The sequence below is a fragment of the Mustela lutreola genome, chromosome 4 (assembly GCF_030435805.1).
Source record: "Mustela lutreola isolate mMusLut2 chromosome 4, mMusLut2.pri, whole genome shotgun sequence".
In the NCBI taxonomy this organism is placed as follows: domain Eukaryota; kingdom Metazoa; phylum Chordata; class Mammalia; order Carnivora; family Mustelidae; genus Mustela; species Mustela lutreola.
The window spans coordinates 91,590,311-91,605,252 of record NC_081293.1 but is presented as its reverse complement, the minus strand read 5'-3'; the positions used below and the strand labels follow the sequence as shown (position 1 = coordinate 91,605,252).

General features: G+C 56.9%; 1 protein-coding gene across 2 annotated transcripts in view; it reads right to left on the bottom strand.

Moving 5' to 3' along the window:
- Positions 1-264: 264 nt before the first annotated feature.
- Positions 265-14,942, bottom strand: part of GALNT2 (polypeptide N-acetylgalactosaminyltransferase 2) — a 176,068-nt gene continuing 161,390 nt past the window's right edge. Inside the window, exons 13-16 of one of the 2 annotated variants that reach the window (XM_059170535.1) lie at positions 14,843-14,926; positions 12,707-12,833; positions 6,810-6,929; positions 265-2,915 (exon numbers count right to left, since the gene is read on the bottom strand). In XM_059170535.1, the coding sequence (XP_059026518.1) occupies positions 2,760-2,915; positions 6,810-6,929; positions 12,707-12,833; positions 14,843-14,926 (487 nt within the window). In that variant the 3' untranslated portion in view covers positions 265-2,759. The remainder of the gene's footprint in view (positions 2,916-6,809; positions 6,930-12,706; positions 12,834-14,842; positions 14,927-14,942) is intronic. The other variant, XM_059170536.1, reaches the window with a different exon arrangement.

Sequence of the window (14,942 nt, the reverse complement as noted above, 5' to 3'; positions counted from 1 at the left end):
CTCAGGTCGTGATCCCAGGGTTCTGGGATCGAGCCACATATCGGGCTCCCTGCTCAGTGGGAAGCCTGCCCCTTCTTGTGTGCCAGTCCTCTCTCTCTCTGTCAAAAAAAAAACCAACCCCCCCAAAACCCAAAATCTTAAAAAAAAATGGTCATGGAGTGGGGGGCCCCAGAGAAGACAGACCGTCTCCCCACACCCCCAGATGCTAATCACCCTCCCTCCCCCCGTAACGCACCAAGAATGACTGCAGCCATTGCCAGAGAGTGTTATCTATAAAGTATCTTCTCTTTATTTAAGTTAAACAATTTTCAAGGATGGTTTCCATCTATAAAATGGACAAAGTACAAGCTCTGTACAGCAGTTCTTTTTTAAAAATCAACTGGAAAAAAAATTACCAAACTATATTTTGAATTTGCAAAACATACTCACAGAGACCATCATTTTAGCTTTGATGAAGACGTAAGAAAGACCACCACAGAGAGGACAACTAGCTTCGCCACACTTTGCTCAAAGGGCTCTTAGGAGAGAGAATCTGTACTTGTAAAAACCGGAGTGCGAGGGTGGGATCGTCCCGTTGACTAAGAAATACGCAACCACAGGAAGTCACTTTGGCACACTGTTGTCTTGTAAACATAGCTCACCTCCAGGAAACCCGCCCAGCCGCACCTCTGCTCACAAGGCCCACGGGGTCCCAGACTGCTGCACCCACTCCCCTGCACCCCTAGCTCAGGGTCGAGGAGAGACCCCAGAAGGAGCCAGGTGGGCCCGTCCTGATGGGACAGGCGCCATGAGGGTCCTGGGTGGGGTGGGGGTGTGCGAGGAAAGGACGCGTCAAGGACCCGACTCGAATTTGTTGCACATCCAAGCCAAATGTGTTTGCTGGCCATGGGGTATATTTCTGGTGAACATGGGCCGTGGCTCACAGGGGACAGGGTCTGAGAGGAGGACCCAGGTGCCCGGGCTGAGACTGCCTCCTGCCCCACCTGCACTCAACAGCCTTACACAGGTACCCAGCCCTCTCTCCAAGGCCTTCCCGTAGTCAAGACCGGTCTCTGAGACAGGGTGTGCAGCGGTAACCCAGCCACGGCCTCCCTGTCCACTGAGCGTATGTCTGCCTACTGGGCAGAGGCCAAAAGGAAGGCAGGACAGTCCCCCAGCCACACCTCCACGCCTGATCCCGGTGACCCATAGCAAACACACATGGGCCTTTTTCAATGAAGGAAGAAAAAACAGTAGCGCTCCCTTTTGGAAACAGGAAACAGGCAAGGAAGAGAGTGGCACTTTGCAGACTATCAGCCCAGCAGAATCTTCTGGGCCATTTCTCACTCTGTGACCTCCCGGGCCCTCCCCTCGGGGCCCAAGGAGGTGCATTTCTGACACACTTCCCACCACGCGGGGTGGCCAGCCTCTCTGAGACTGGGCGCACATGTGGAAGGGGAGAAGGAGGGAGGGCGGGGCCCCTCCGTGGGAGGCCTGGACTGCCCTGTCACCGTGGGGCCACCGCAAAGGCAAGGGGGGTTGCTGTAGGGACATTCCTGGGCATCTCTTCCTGTCATGACTTTTAGTTCCTAACAGGCTTGTGATTTATACTGACATCTGCTTCCTAACACACAAGCCTCCTGCTCTGTTCCCAGAATCCTCCATGACCAAAAGCAGGCCCCTGGGCCAGGGAGGGACCCCGTGAGCAGGCCAGATTCCAGAGCCCAGGGACCAGCTCCTGGGACACACACAGTTCGCCCCATGACAGCCCAGGACAGCTTCCTATGGTCGCCTACTGGGAGCTGGGAGCCTGGGTTTGGTTTTATTTTTTTTTTGTTTCCTAAGAGAAAAAAAAAAAAATTAAAAAGACCCAAAGTAATGTTTGTCAAAAAAAATAACCCATCCTGGTTTCCAGATACCAAGGGCACAGAAAGTAGGTTCCAATACCGAGCAGTGGCTTGTAAGCTGAGCCAGTGGAGGGGCCCCCAGCACCCCAGCCTCCTGGGGCCCAGTCAGTGGCAGGGAAGCCCCCCGTGGCCCCTGTAGCACCTGCTCACTGGTGGGGCTCCGGGGTGGGGGAGGCGCTGGAGGCCATCTTCTCCCCGCCCCCAAAGGGTCCCGTCCCTCTTCCTTACGGCTGTGAACTAACTGCTTTGTGGGGAATTTACAAGATGAGGACGACCTATAGAAACCATAGGGAACTGACCGTACATTCTTTCTTTTATATATATTTATACTTACTGTCCCACCGTAGAAAGTTCCTATTCAAATAGAGCAAGTACATCATGTGGAAGAGGGGGGTCTGTGCTGGGAAGACAGCAGGAACAGAGAAGTGGGGACAGGGACGAATGACGTAATCCTGCAAAATGACTCGGGTCACCGTTGCAGAAACCAGACATGATTTCGATGGGATCAAAAATGGAGATTTCCAGAGTGTTCCTCACGGTGACACAGCAGCGATGCCCCTTCTGCTCTCCCTGTGCCGCGCTGGGGCCCGCGCCTCGGCCGTCCCTGGGGGGTCGCTGTGGGCAGGGGGAGGGGGCGGCCTCCGAAAGGGGGCCCAGCTGCCTCCCATGGGACGAGGAGAGCGGGTCTCTTTCCCAGCCTCTTCGGCGTCCACCCAGGCCCCGTGCCTCGCACACGTTCTCCGACGTTCCGACCATGATGGAATACTGAGGTATATAGTTTCGCAGAAAGTTCAAGAAACATAATCGAAAACAGGATCTCCAAACTCAGCCGGCCGGTGTGGGGGCCCGGTGGGGGCCGCCTGGCGGGCTCTCCTACTGCTGCAGGTTGAGCGTGAACTTCCACTGCTGAGACAGAGCGGGGCCGCACACCTCCACGCTCAGGCCCCCGCTCTTGGCCGCGCGGCTGTCCAGGCACAGGTTGCTGCCCACGTGCCGCAGCTTGGAGTTGCCCTCGATCTGCTCCCATTTCTGCAGGAGACAGGAGAGAGCCTTACGGTCATAGCGCACACAAGACGGAAGGGGACAGACCCATGGGCAGGGTCTCCTAACTATATGAAGAGCAAAAACGCCAAGCCTTGGGCGCCTGGGTGGCTCAGTGGGTTAAGCCGCTGCCTTCGGCTCAGGTCATGATCTCAGGGTCCTGGGATCGAGTCCCGCATCGGGCTCTCTGCTCGGCAGGGAGCCTGCTTCCCTCTCTCTCTCTGCCTGCCTCTCCATCTACTTGTGATTTCTCTCTGTCAAATAAATAAATAAATAAATCTTTAAAAAAAAAAAAAACAACAACAAAAAAAAACGCCAAGCCTTTTTTTCTTTTTTGGTGGTGGGGGGCGGATCTTGGATCACAACAGAGGAGTTAGCCACTGCGCCAAGACCAAGCAGCCCCGGGGCCGGCTGAGCATCCGGGAAACAAACCTGTGCTCTCTGCCGGGCTCGCAACTCCAAACCTCCACTCTGTGCCTGCCAGGGCCTGAGTGTCCTGCCCCACCCCTCATCCAAGCTCCAGCACTCTGGGCACCTGCCCATCCTCGGTCAGTAACCCGAGAACTGGAGCTAGAGTGCCTCCTGGGGAGATGTGCATTCATCCACAAGAAGGCCTCATCTGATGCTATTTTGCCTCCAGAGGAGCCCTAGGAAGCTGAGTCAGCTCAAAGAGGACCCCGATCCCGCCCCTGGCTCCTGGAAGGCAGCCCCGCTTGGAGGCTGTCACCTGGCAGCACTTCCACACTCCCACTTAGGGTCTCAGGCTCAATTAAACCAGGGGAACAGTGTCAGCCAGCCGAGAGGGAAAGAGATGCCTGAGTGGACAGAATTACCATGTTGAGGAACCCGTTTCTATACTGTCTGTTCTCTCTGCGAGTCTGTGAGCTCCTTGGTGGGTCTGAGAAACCTGTCTCAGCCACTCCGGGGCCCCCGGCACTCTGCACGGCAGGGACCGAGCAATATTTGCTGAGTTCCAAATGCAACTCCTGTGAGCACAGGGCCTGACATCTCCTTATCCGAACGTGTATGCCCTCCCCACAACCAAGACCAACCCCAACAACCAACCCACCCTCAACTGACCAGCTAACCACACTCAGTCAGTCAATGAGTAAACCAACCAACTCACCAATTCACCAACCGATCCGCCAACCAAACAAGAAAGAAAACAAAGCCCACAGCCTTGCCTAAAGGAAGTCTAAGCCCCCCCCTGCTGTTTACCCCATGTAAAAGTCTATTTGTTCTTTAAACGAAAAAAAAAAAAGATCACACTTTTTTCTCCCCAAAGCTCTCCTTTCATTAATAGAGTCTGTGATTCTAATTAATTTTTTACACTGTGTGCACTCAAGCTCCTTTCCATAAGTATTTCTGCAAATCCTTTTGACACCACGGAATTGAATTCACCTCCTCTTGCCTCCCCTTCCCGATTCAGCAAATGCACACACAACACGAACACACACACGTGCCTGGAAACCAAACAGTCCAGCTGGCAAGAAGGTGCGGCTTTGAGATAAAATTAGCTGAGGGGCCTCCTCTCAGAGGGCAAGTGGATGGGGGCAAGGAGGCAGGGCAGGCAGAGAGGAACCTGGCACCCCGAGAACCGGCCTTCTGCGCGAGAACAGGATGCTGGGATGTTCTCACGGGGGCCCTGTGATACTCACTCAGGCCACTGCAAACCCAGAGCTTCTGCCAACAGTGAAATTCAGGGCAATCAGCTGAGCACAGGGAGGTCACGGCTGCCTGCCCGTCATCCCTCCTTTCTGGCTCCCTGGCTGTCAGTCAGTCCTCACTCGGGCTTCTGCTGTTGTCACGTAAAGTGTGTCTGTGGTGCAGACAGCCCTGTGCTGCTCTGAGTGGCCAGGAATCAGGCTTGACAAAGAATATGGAATGAATGGAATCTGATTCCCTTCTCTGGAGCGGCTCTGCCTGTCAGGTGTCAAAGCCTCAGCTAAATGGAAGGTCTTTAAAAAAAATAATCCAACTCCAGCTCTGTCTCTAATCAGGGGTCGGATTTCTGGGCCCTTAAGGCTCTGCTGGAACAGGACCACAGGGCTCCGCACCTGGTGAGGTCTCAGGGTCAGAGGAGCTGCCTGCAGGACACTCCCTTCCCCTGGTGGGAGCCTCTCCGTGGCACCCTATGCTTCCCAAGAACCGGGATCGCACCAGGAACACCTGTCCGCTCTGGAAATAAGGTGAGCTCCTACTGAATGAACTCCTCTAGGGGTTCAAGCGTCCATCAGAAGCCAGGCTGGAGTTCCACAGAGCCGGGGACAGACCCCACAACCAGGCCAGGGATGGACAGATGCAAGTACTTCCCTGAAGCCAGGGACCTGGTCGCGGCCTGCGTCCTCCCAGGTGACATCGGAGAGATGCTGACTTCGTGGGTCCCACCTCTCCTTTGGTAAAATGTCTCGGACAAGAAGCCCACTCAGGCTCCGGGCTGTGGTTGGCTCTGTGCCTCCATTTCTCTACATCTATGTATTCCATAAAAAGGGACCATACAGAGACAAGCCAGTGCTCCCCACGGTGGCATGTCGGAAGATATAAATCCGCAGACACTCGGGAAAGAGAGAGTGTGTGTATGTGTATGAGGTCTCACCCACTTGAACTTCCTCGTTTAGCATTTTTGCAAATTTAAAAAGCAGAAAATTTAATGAATAAATAAGAACAGGCAATTTTTCTTTGAAATACCCGGTAGAGTGGAAAGAACGAGAACGTCACCAGAAATAAGCAACAGCCGACTGGTGGCTGACGAGAGAGGTGTGTCGCTAGGTCTTTTCTTTGGGGCCGTGGGTTCATCAGTACAGGGAGTGAATCAGAATGAAAACACCTTCCTTCGGTGACACGGTGATGAAGCTTGCTTTCTCTTCTAGTACTTATCTGTAGGTCAGTGCTGTGCTAACTTCTCGGCGGGTTCTGCGTCTGGGCCGAGGTCCCCACCTGCCGTAGTCCCTCCCACCCCCCAAGGCCGCACACCTGCGTGGCCCCCTGTGCTTCTGCTTCTGTGGAGAAGCCACGAGCCGGCAGGGCCTCCCTGCTCCTGGGCCTGAGGTCTGCGCCTCCACTCGCCAGGGATGTGAGGAGGCAGAACGCGGTGGGCTTCCCGTGGTCATGGCCAGCACTCAGACCAGCACACGCATTGCCACCCGCCTCTCTCCCGTGTTCGCCAGCACCACCAGACACACACTCTCAGGACACGCACGTACGAGGGGCTGCTACAAAGAAGGACTGGAGAAGGGACCAGCGGCTCCGCTTACCTGCACAGCGGGGAGGAGGAACTGACCTGGAGGCGCTGAGGCCCCTACCTAGTGAAGGTGCTTCCAGACCCTCGTAGGAGCTGAACTCACAAATGTGGCCCCTTCCCCTCAGTTTCGCTGGAGGGTGAGGCACAGACAGAAGCAGATCAATCAAGAAGCTGTGGAAGGGGGCGGCCAGCTGGACCTCCGACTCTTTGATTTCGGCTTGGGTCATGATCTTGGGGTCACGGGATCGAGCCCCGTGTCGGGCTGCACGCTGGGCAGGGAGTCTGCTTGCCAGTCTCCGTCTGCCTCTGCCCCTCCCCCTGCTCTCTTTCTCTCTCTAAAAAAAGTGAATGAATCTTTGGAGAAAATAAGTTATGGAGAGACATACCCCAGGATGAGGGCACTCACGGAGCTGCCCACGACCATGCACATCCCGCACGCAGCGTGAGCACCCCGACCCCACGTTTGCCCGGCACGGGGCTCATGGATACCTGCCACCAGCCAGGAGCTTCCTAGCTTGGTGGTAGACGGCGGCCGACCGGAGCCGAGGTCCAACAGGGCAGCCCGATGGGACAAAGGAGCAGGTGGTCGAGGCCACAGGGGGCACGCGGGAAGGCTGGGCTGAGGGGCAGGGGCGCCCTACCTGTCTGGTGTCGTTCTCTCGGCAGCCCTGCAGCTTTACAACAGAGCCCGGCGCCCGGTCCACCACCGTCAGGCACAAGTCCATGTGTTTCACTGACTTCTCCTTCGTCAAGGCCCATTCCTGGAACACAGCGCAGGGGGTCAGGGCCGCACCACGCACAGGGTGGAGTGACGGGGCTCGAGAGGGACAGGGTCCTGCCGCCGAGCAGAGATCCCGAGCCCCCCTAGCCGCCTCAGGGCCGACACGTGACTTCTTGCTGAAGTGCAGGTCTCCACCTGGACATGCCAGGGCTGGGGGGTGGGAGTGGGGGGCTGCCCAGGGCAGCGCCAAGTTCACCGACTGACGTGGCAAAAGCGCTCGGAGAACACGAGTAACTAAGGTAAACGGTATGAACGGTTTCAGCCCGGAGCGCGTGTCTGAGCGCCACACCCAGGGCTCTACCATGGACTGGGAGCTGGGAACACGGCGGCCCACGTGTGGATCCCCCAAGGCGGACAGGTCAGGGTCGACGTTCCCGCCTGCATCATTTTGGAAAGACTCTGCCCCCCTGCAGTGTGGCTTGGAAACAGCCTTTACGAATGTGGATTGTAATGTGTGAAGATGGAAATTACACACGGAGCATGTAGCGAAATACGCAGCATGCGGCCTCACTGCGCAGTGAGCTGGTTTGCTGACACTCCCTAAGGCCTGAGCTCCCTAGGGACGGATGTGGGTATTTACACACACATACCTCGTGCCAACACCAGGCACCCACACTACGCCCCATGAGAAACTGTTATTACCCCATCTCAGAGATGGAAAACTGAGCCAGAGAGTGCTAAAATAACTTGCTTATGATTTTTACAACACACACACACACACACACACACACACTAAGGGCTGAGAGCACGACCACTTATAGGACACTCTAAAAGGACAGGACGGGGGAACATGGAGAAGATGGGTGAGGAAGCACGAGGCCCCAGGCAGAAGGTTCTCGGAGGGGCCACGGGTGGGACAGGAGGAGACAGCTTCCAACCTCCACTCTAGGACCCGACCCTTTCAAATGGGTCAATTCCCAAGTGAGCCTTCAGGACCCAGAAGCAGCCAGGCAACTTCCAACCCAGAGTTCCACCGGGACACACTCCCTACCAGCGTATGTCTTTCTGCTCTCTGCCCAGGAAAGCTGCTACGACTCAGCCATCCTTCCTGTGACGGTCCACGGTGTCCCGAGATGCCTCAGGTGCCCTCCCAGGGCCTGACCCACGGCCGTGAACAGTCAGGCAAGGCCCCGACCTCCCGGGGCTGGCTCTCCAGCGGGGAGAAAGGCTCACCCACGGATAATGTACACGGATAATTAAATGCAACAGAGAAATTATTTTTCTTTCTTTTTTCTGTTCTCAGGGGACAGAGGTAAGGGAGGGAATAAATTACCTTTTAAAGGAGCCTCACTGTTCAGTGCCCCAGTCACCTTGGAACAGATGATCTGCCCGAGACAGGCCGCCAGTCTGGGCTCCGGAGAAGCCCCCTGGGCTGTTGGCAGCTTCCTCCTCTCCTAGCAGGGAGGCAGACTGGGACCGGGCTGCCTCCTTTTCTTTGGCTTCACTGTTCTCACCTTTTAATGACTGTTTCGCAAAGTGTGCTCCTGGAGGGATTCTGTGAGAAGTCTGTCTCAGGTCAAGTAAGTTTGGGGAACAGTGAGTTTGGGCCACGTGTCTTTCTGCGAAGTCACACATAGGCTCTCCGAGGCCCTGGAAGGCTGAGCATGGAAGAACCTGCTCTCACTGTTTTCCTCAGCCTCTCTCAGACTGGAGAGCATGAAGCCCTGTCACATCTGTCCCCATCGGTCCCTGGCAGTGAGCTCTGCAGAGCATTCTCTGGGAAGGGCCCCACGCCGCCCTTGAGGGTTGATTCCAACTTACCGTCAGGCTGTACCCCCCACAGCCAGTGCCTCCGAGGTCCCAACGGGCACTCAAGAGTCACCTGTATCCCAGGGTGGCATTCGATGCCCCCCAGGAAGGAGCACGCGCACCCCACCTTTCAGTCACTGAGATACGCATCGTGCCTCCAGCGCGGCTCGCGTGAAGTACCGGAACGAACCCGCCCCCACTCGTGGGTAAGCTTCTAGATGCTTCTTGGAAGCAGGTGTCTAAAAGACACTAGAAGGGTTGCAGATACTCAGGGAAAGCTCACGTACAAATGTTTCTACAACCTCCTTGCTATTGTGTGTTTAATTATTTTACAGCAGACTTTACACTGAATTCCAGGAAAACTAATTCAGCTGTGCAAACAACAGAGCTGGCTGCCACTTTGTTCTTCTGTTGCATTTCAATGATCTGAATTTGTAAAATAAAGTTCATAAATATTTAAGAATTGCTTTTTTGAGCTGCCACTCTTAAAAAAGCACGGCCATTAATTTCCCCGTTTCCTGGGTGTCTGCTGAGGCTCCGCCAGAAACCAGATAAGAAGGACGGTGTCTACAGTTAGGAAATGCCACTTACCCTCTCATTTCTCACCCAGGCGGCCCAGCACTCAAACAACATTGCTTTCCATCGGTACGGACGGGCCTCCTCATGGGAGGGTCACGCGTCGGCACACCCGTGAGCAGCACGCCTGAGCCCGGGCCTCCTGCTGCCTCGGATCCTCGCTGCCCAATGTGGTGGCCACCACCCACCTTGGCTGAACACCTGACCTCCTCTGTCACACCGGCTGCATTCTGAGTGCTCTGCGGCCACACGCGGTCCGTGAGAACCTCACCGGGTGTTGCAGATGGAGGACATTCTCAGCAGACCGGGCAAGGCTGCTGGGGCTGGTCTAGGCTGCTCTCTAGGCCACAGGCTGGTCCACGGAGGAACGTGGGCCCCCAGGGTGTGGGAGAAACCCGTCGCCCACTGGTGTGGCCTCCTCCGCTAGAAAACCCTCATGGTGCAGTGGCTTGTTCAGAATCACCTGCCTGGGGAGATTTCACAAACCCCAATGCTCTGGGACTTCAGGCCGATAAAATCAGGCTCTCTGGATGGGGGACCTGACATCAGAATTTCCGGAAAGCTCTCGGGGTGATTCCAGCACAAACCCACAGGAAGCAGGCTGAGATGGTAGAAACCTGCTCCCTGGACAGGCAAGACTGGGTGCTCCCGTCCAGGGTCCCCGAGCGCCCCACAGCTGGCCCAGCGAGGACTCCGCAGACATCTGCTGTGGGGAGGGAAAGCTCCTCCGGCCCAGTGTGAGAACAGCCAGGGTCTCACAAGGGCAAAAGGCAAAAAAAGAGGGAACGGAATGCTCTGCACAGGCCATACTGTTTGCTCTCCCTGGCAGCCCCAGGCACAGCACTGGGACAGCCCAAGTCTGGGCGTGGCCATGGCCCAGCACCGTCAGCCCCGCACACAGCCCCGCACACAGCCGGGAGCTCCGGGTGGCCTCCTGCACCATCCCAATCTCCTCCTCCCCCACACACGGCACCCTGAGGGCAGCTCATCATCAATCAACTCCTGTGCCTACGAACAAGGGGACTATAACCAGGACAGCTGTGAGAAAAAAAGGGGGAGCTATGCAAAACCGCGCAGGGGACGGGCCTGAGGGAGCCATGTGCCCGGCAGGCCAGGCTGATCGGCCTCCCCATGGGCTTGCAGAGCGGGGCTCGTGGGCTCAGAGACCAGCCTGGAGGCAGGATCTGGGGATCCAGAGCCACGGCCACCAGTCATCACAGGTGGGGGCGACCACGCAGACCACGGAAGCTTTTGTGACCAGCCACGGGGTAAAAGGTACCATCCATCCCCAAGGCCGTGCAACATGGGCAAGAGCCACACACGGCACCCAGGACCGAAGCTGGTGCCTGGGGAGGGCAGGGTGGGGGCAGCGGGAAATCCCTATCGGCCACCGTACATACCTTCCAAATGCATGGAGTCAGCACTGGTCAGAGCTGCTGTAAGGGAGGACCCCGTAATGGTCACTGAATCATCAGAACGTTGCACACGTGACCGAGGGGAAACCCCGGTGACTAACCGGGGGCAGGGTGAGGCCAGCCTGGGACAGGAACAAGTCTAACAATGGAGACGGCAGGTAACGTGGGGCCGCGCCGCCTCTGAATCCTGACCCACAGACCGGTGCATTAGCCAAATTCTGAATTTCGGCCACGAGGACCAGAAGCGCCCCAGGGCTTAGCAGGCCCAGGAGCACGGCCCTGCTTCCGGAGACTCATTGGATCCACTGTGTTCCAGGCCATCCAAAGCTTCCCTTTTTGGAAGGCAGCACTTCAGTATTTTCATTCCGGCTTGGCCAGAGACAGATAAAACCCCGCGTCTCCCGGCGCCCTCAGCCTCCGCCTCACACCAAAGCCCCAGTCCTCCTTGCGCTGCGTCCCTGCATGGCTTCCTGCAGGCAGACCTGCACCATGTGCCACTGCCGTGCGCATCGGTGGGACCCCAAGCCACGTGGTCCCCAGCAGAAAGTGGAACCACAGTGTTTCAATTTTAGTATATGCACTGCCGAAGTGAGCACCCACGGTGAGTTTCAGACAGAAGGCCTGACAAGGACACGCAGAGACACTCTTGGCAGGCACGGCGTCCTCTGTCCCTCCTATCCCCACCCAACAAACCTGGCCTGACTCGAGTCTTCTCTCCTACTCTACTTCTTTCCTACTTAGACCTTTTCCTTCTGGCCGACTCCTAATACCTCCTAACATTTTGAAATACTCAAAATCCACAAACCAGGCTGCACCCCGAGGCTGGTTGGGGGCTCACTCCAAGCTCACAGCCTGTCCCCGGGGAGCACTTGCGGGACCGAGAGGCCAGGCTCTGAGGACAGAGGTGAGACCCTGGGAGCCCGGGAGTGGCATGTCTGCGCTGGGCCAGCCCTGGCCGCCACCTGAAGCCGCCTCCACCTCCCTTGTCTAACTGAGGATGTCCAGACCGGTCCAAACAACTGTTAAGATGACATCACCAAGTGAAGAGAGGGGATGAAACATCTGGGGGTCGCAGTCCACCCAGATACTCCCTGGGGGGATTAGGAACAACCAACTTTATGTAAAAGCAGGTGCCCTCTCTTAAAGAGAGTTCTATTTAAAGGAGGTTTTGTGATCAGTAAATCTGGGAAACACTTAGTTAATCCCCCATCCCCCAATGGCCCCATTTAAACTGTAGGTCCTCAGAGAGCTTGGCACATTCTCAAGGAAATAAGAATACCTAGCATGACCCAGAGACTCTTCTGGGTGCAAAGCCCACATTTTACCAAATACCTATCTTTTTTTAAGGGAAAACTGCTATTCTAGAACATTGTCTTCTGGAACATATAGGCCATGTTAGGCCCAACAGACCTTTACTTCTCTGTTTTATTTTCAGTGAGGACAAGAAGGTGTGGGGCTTTATGCATCCAGGACAAGCTGTGTGTGTGTGTCAGACTGAAGCTAGTAATTGTTAATATTCTCTACCTAAGCCTGTGTTATCTAATAGGCAGGGGCCGATAATGACTCTGGCGGCAGCTGCAGGGTCCGTGCCTATTAAAACTGGGGCCTGAGCAGGTGTTTATGAGCTAGTTGGAGACCAGACACAGATGGGGACACAGAACAGGTGCTCTGGGCACAAGCACATGCCACAGGGATGACAGAGGTGGTGGCAAGATGAGGAGGAAGAGGAGGAAGGCCACCAGCCCTGCAGGCCTGCCTTGATGAGAGATGCTGGATGTCGGTGGTGACCGCAGTGTCCCTTGCTGTGGTGCAGAGGCCGGCCCGAGCCGATGGCAGGCTCCACGCATCGCTCAAGATCTGGCACATCCCACCCCGAGCCTGGGGCTGCCTGCCTGTGGGTGACCAGCCGGGGCCGCAGGCTACCTTAGACACCATGGGTCACAGGAGAAGCAGCAGCAGGGACTTGCAAGCTCGGGGCCTGCCCCTGCAGGGGCTGCAGCCCACCCCCCACACATACCTGGTTCCCCCCTGCATTGTGACACTCGTAGACTCCAACGACACCATCCGCAAAATGTCCTAAAGTGTCCAGGCAGTTGGTTCCCTGCTGCAAGGCCCCAAAAGCTATATCCTGGTGGTCAGGGACCCTGGAAAGCAAGAGGAGAACCATCTGCTTAATTCCACAGGTCCCCCAACTCCCACCGTGCACCCCCTTACTCGGCGAGTCCGTCTCTGGCAGCAGGAACCCTGAGAGGAGAGGGACCCCTCCCACAGGCGGGCTGTGTCAGCAGGGCAGCATTTCTCGAATGCCCTGGATTTCTAACCCGGAGTGAAGACTTCAAGCTGGAGAAGCATTCTTTCCGTACCAGGAAAACGTTTCTGGAAAGGAAAAGCTCCTCCACTCCTCACTGTCAGCCTGTTGGAAGTTCTTCAGAAAAGTAATTCATGAGGTGAGACCCCACGGCCCTGGGCTTTCCGGCAGACTTGGGATCTGACCTTTTTCTGGCAGAGGGGAGAACCCGCGTGGCTGTGTCCGGCAGCCAGCCACCGACAGAACTGGCACGTGTGGGCGGGGCCACATGCCTCAGGATTCCACCCGGGGCTGTGCTCGGCCTGGGCCCCACACCTGCTGTGCCATCTCTCGCTGTCCTCCCAAACCGCGGACCCTACTGCACAGCAACTGTGAAGCAGATCTGTTCCAAGTATCACGGAACACGTTTCACTGCAAGCACGTGGAGCCCAGGGCCCAGGGCACGGGGTTGGGAGGCGCCCAGTGAGTAGCAGTGTGCACTACAAACACACATGAATGTCAGGTCGGTGTCTCCTCTGCCGGGCACGGATGGAGGTGTCAGCGTCCCCTGCCAGTGTGGGACTCAGTGTTCTAGACAAGTGGCACAGGCCCCCAGCACCCCACAGCAGGGGTATGCGAAGCTGCACTCACTCTGGCTGGTAGCACTACCCACCACATTACAGATGACCATGACGGCAAAAGCACAGTGGTCCCCATGACGGGGCTGCAGGCCATAGTGGGAAGCGCCGCGCGGGCTGGGCGAGAGACAATGAGCAGCGGCTGCCCGCGGGTGACCAAGTCTGCTCTCGGGCCTCAGAGCAAGCCGCCTGACACAGACAGGGCCCAAGGGAGGAGGAGGCCTGCTGTCCCCACTGCTGGGGGACAGCTGGATGGCTGTGAAGAGCAGCTGGGAGGCACAGCTGCGTTAGGGAACGCTCAAACAAACCTTGGGGACAAAGGGCTCTGAAGGAGCCGTTAGCCTGAAGGATAACGGTGGTGACTCCAGCTGCCCCTGCGTGGGAGCAACGCCATCGCTGGGAAAGGAGGAATGTGCCACGTTAAAGCAAAACCCGTCTGGCAATCCCTTTACGAAGATGACGTTCGGATGGGTCCCGAAACCCGCAGACCTGCAGGCCTCTGAGGAGGGTCTCAAGGGCTCCCCAAGGGAGCGGAGCGGCCATTAGCCCAAGAGGAAGCAGCGGGTGTAGACAGAAGCCACAGAAGAGCACTTCTGCCACCAGGAAGTCTCCCGGAGGGAAGCGGGGCCCGGTGTTAGTGCCCGACGCAGCCTGGAGGCAGGGGTCTGGTCTCCAGGCTCTGCTGGGTACTGCCCTCTGTTCACAGGACCACAGGATGGGCACCGGCATCCGGGCAGCAGGAGCGAAGCGGGAGGGTGGTAGAGGGGCAGGGAGCGGATTCATTCTCTGGTCTCTGTGTGTCAGCGCTGCGCGCGGCTCCAGCGCAGGGAGGCCGGGCAGAGGCACCTGCTGCACAGGGAGGGCCTGGAGCCGGGGGGGGGGGGGCTGGGCACTGCCCCTTGGGCCACTTACAGAGAGGGTGAGACAACAGCCCTTGTCCTCTAGCCAATAGGGCGTGAGCTAAACGAGGTGCCACCTGGGACTGTTTCCGCCTCTGGAGAACAGGAAGGTCACCCAGCAGGAGGCCACCATTCGGGGAGCACTTCTCAGCAGTGCTTAGGGACAGCTGCGGGGTGAGGACACACAGCTCTTGCTGGAAGCCCCAGCTCCTGGCCTCTCACCAGGGCCACAAGCTTAACTTGGTCACCTCTCAGGGCCTCCTGCCTCTGACATTCATGGCTCCTAAGCCCTCGCAGAGCAAGGCCCCGACCCCCCGCAGTTTACTTACCTTAGCTCCGGGTAGACGTTTTCCAGGTACCACTTGAAAGGCTTGCAGCTAAGTTTCTTCCTGAGCTCCAGTCGGCTCTGAATACTGGAAAAGAGGGAAA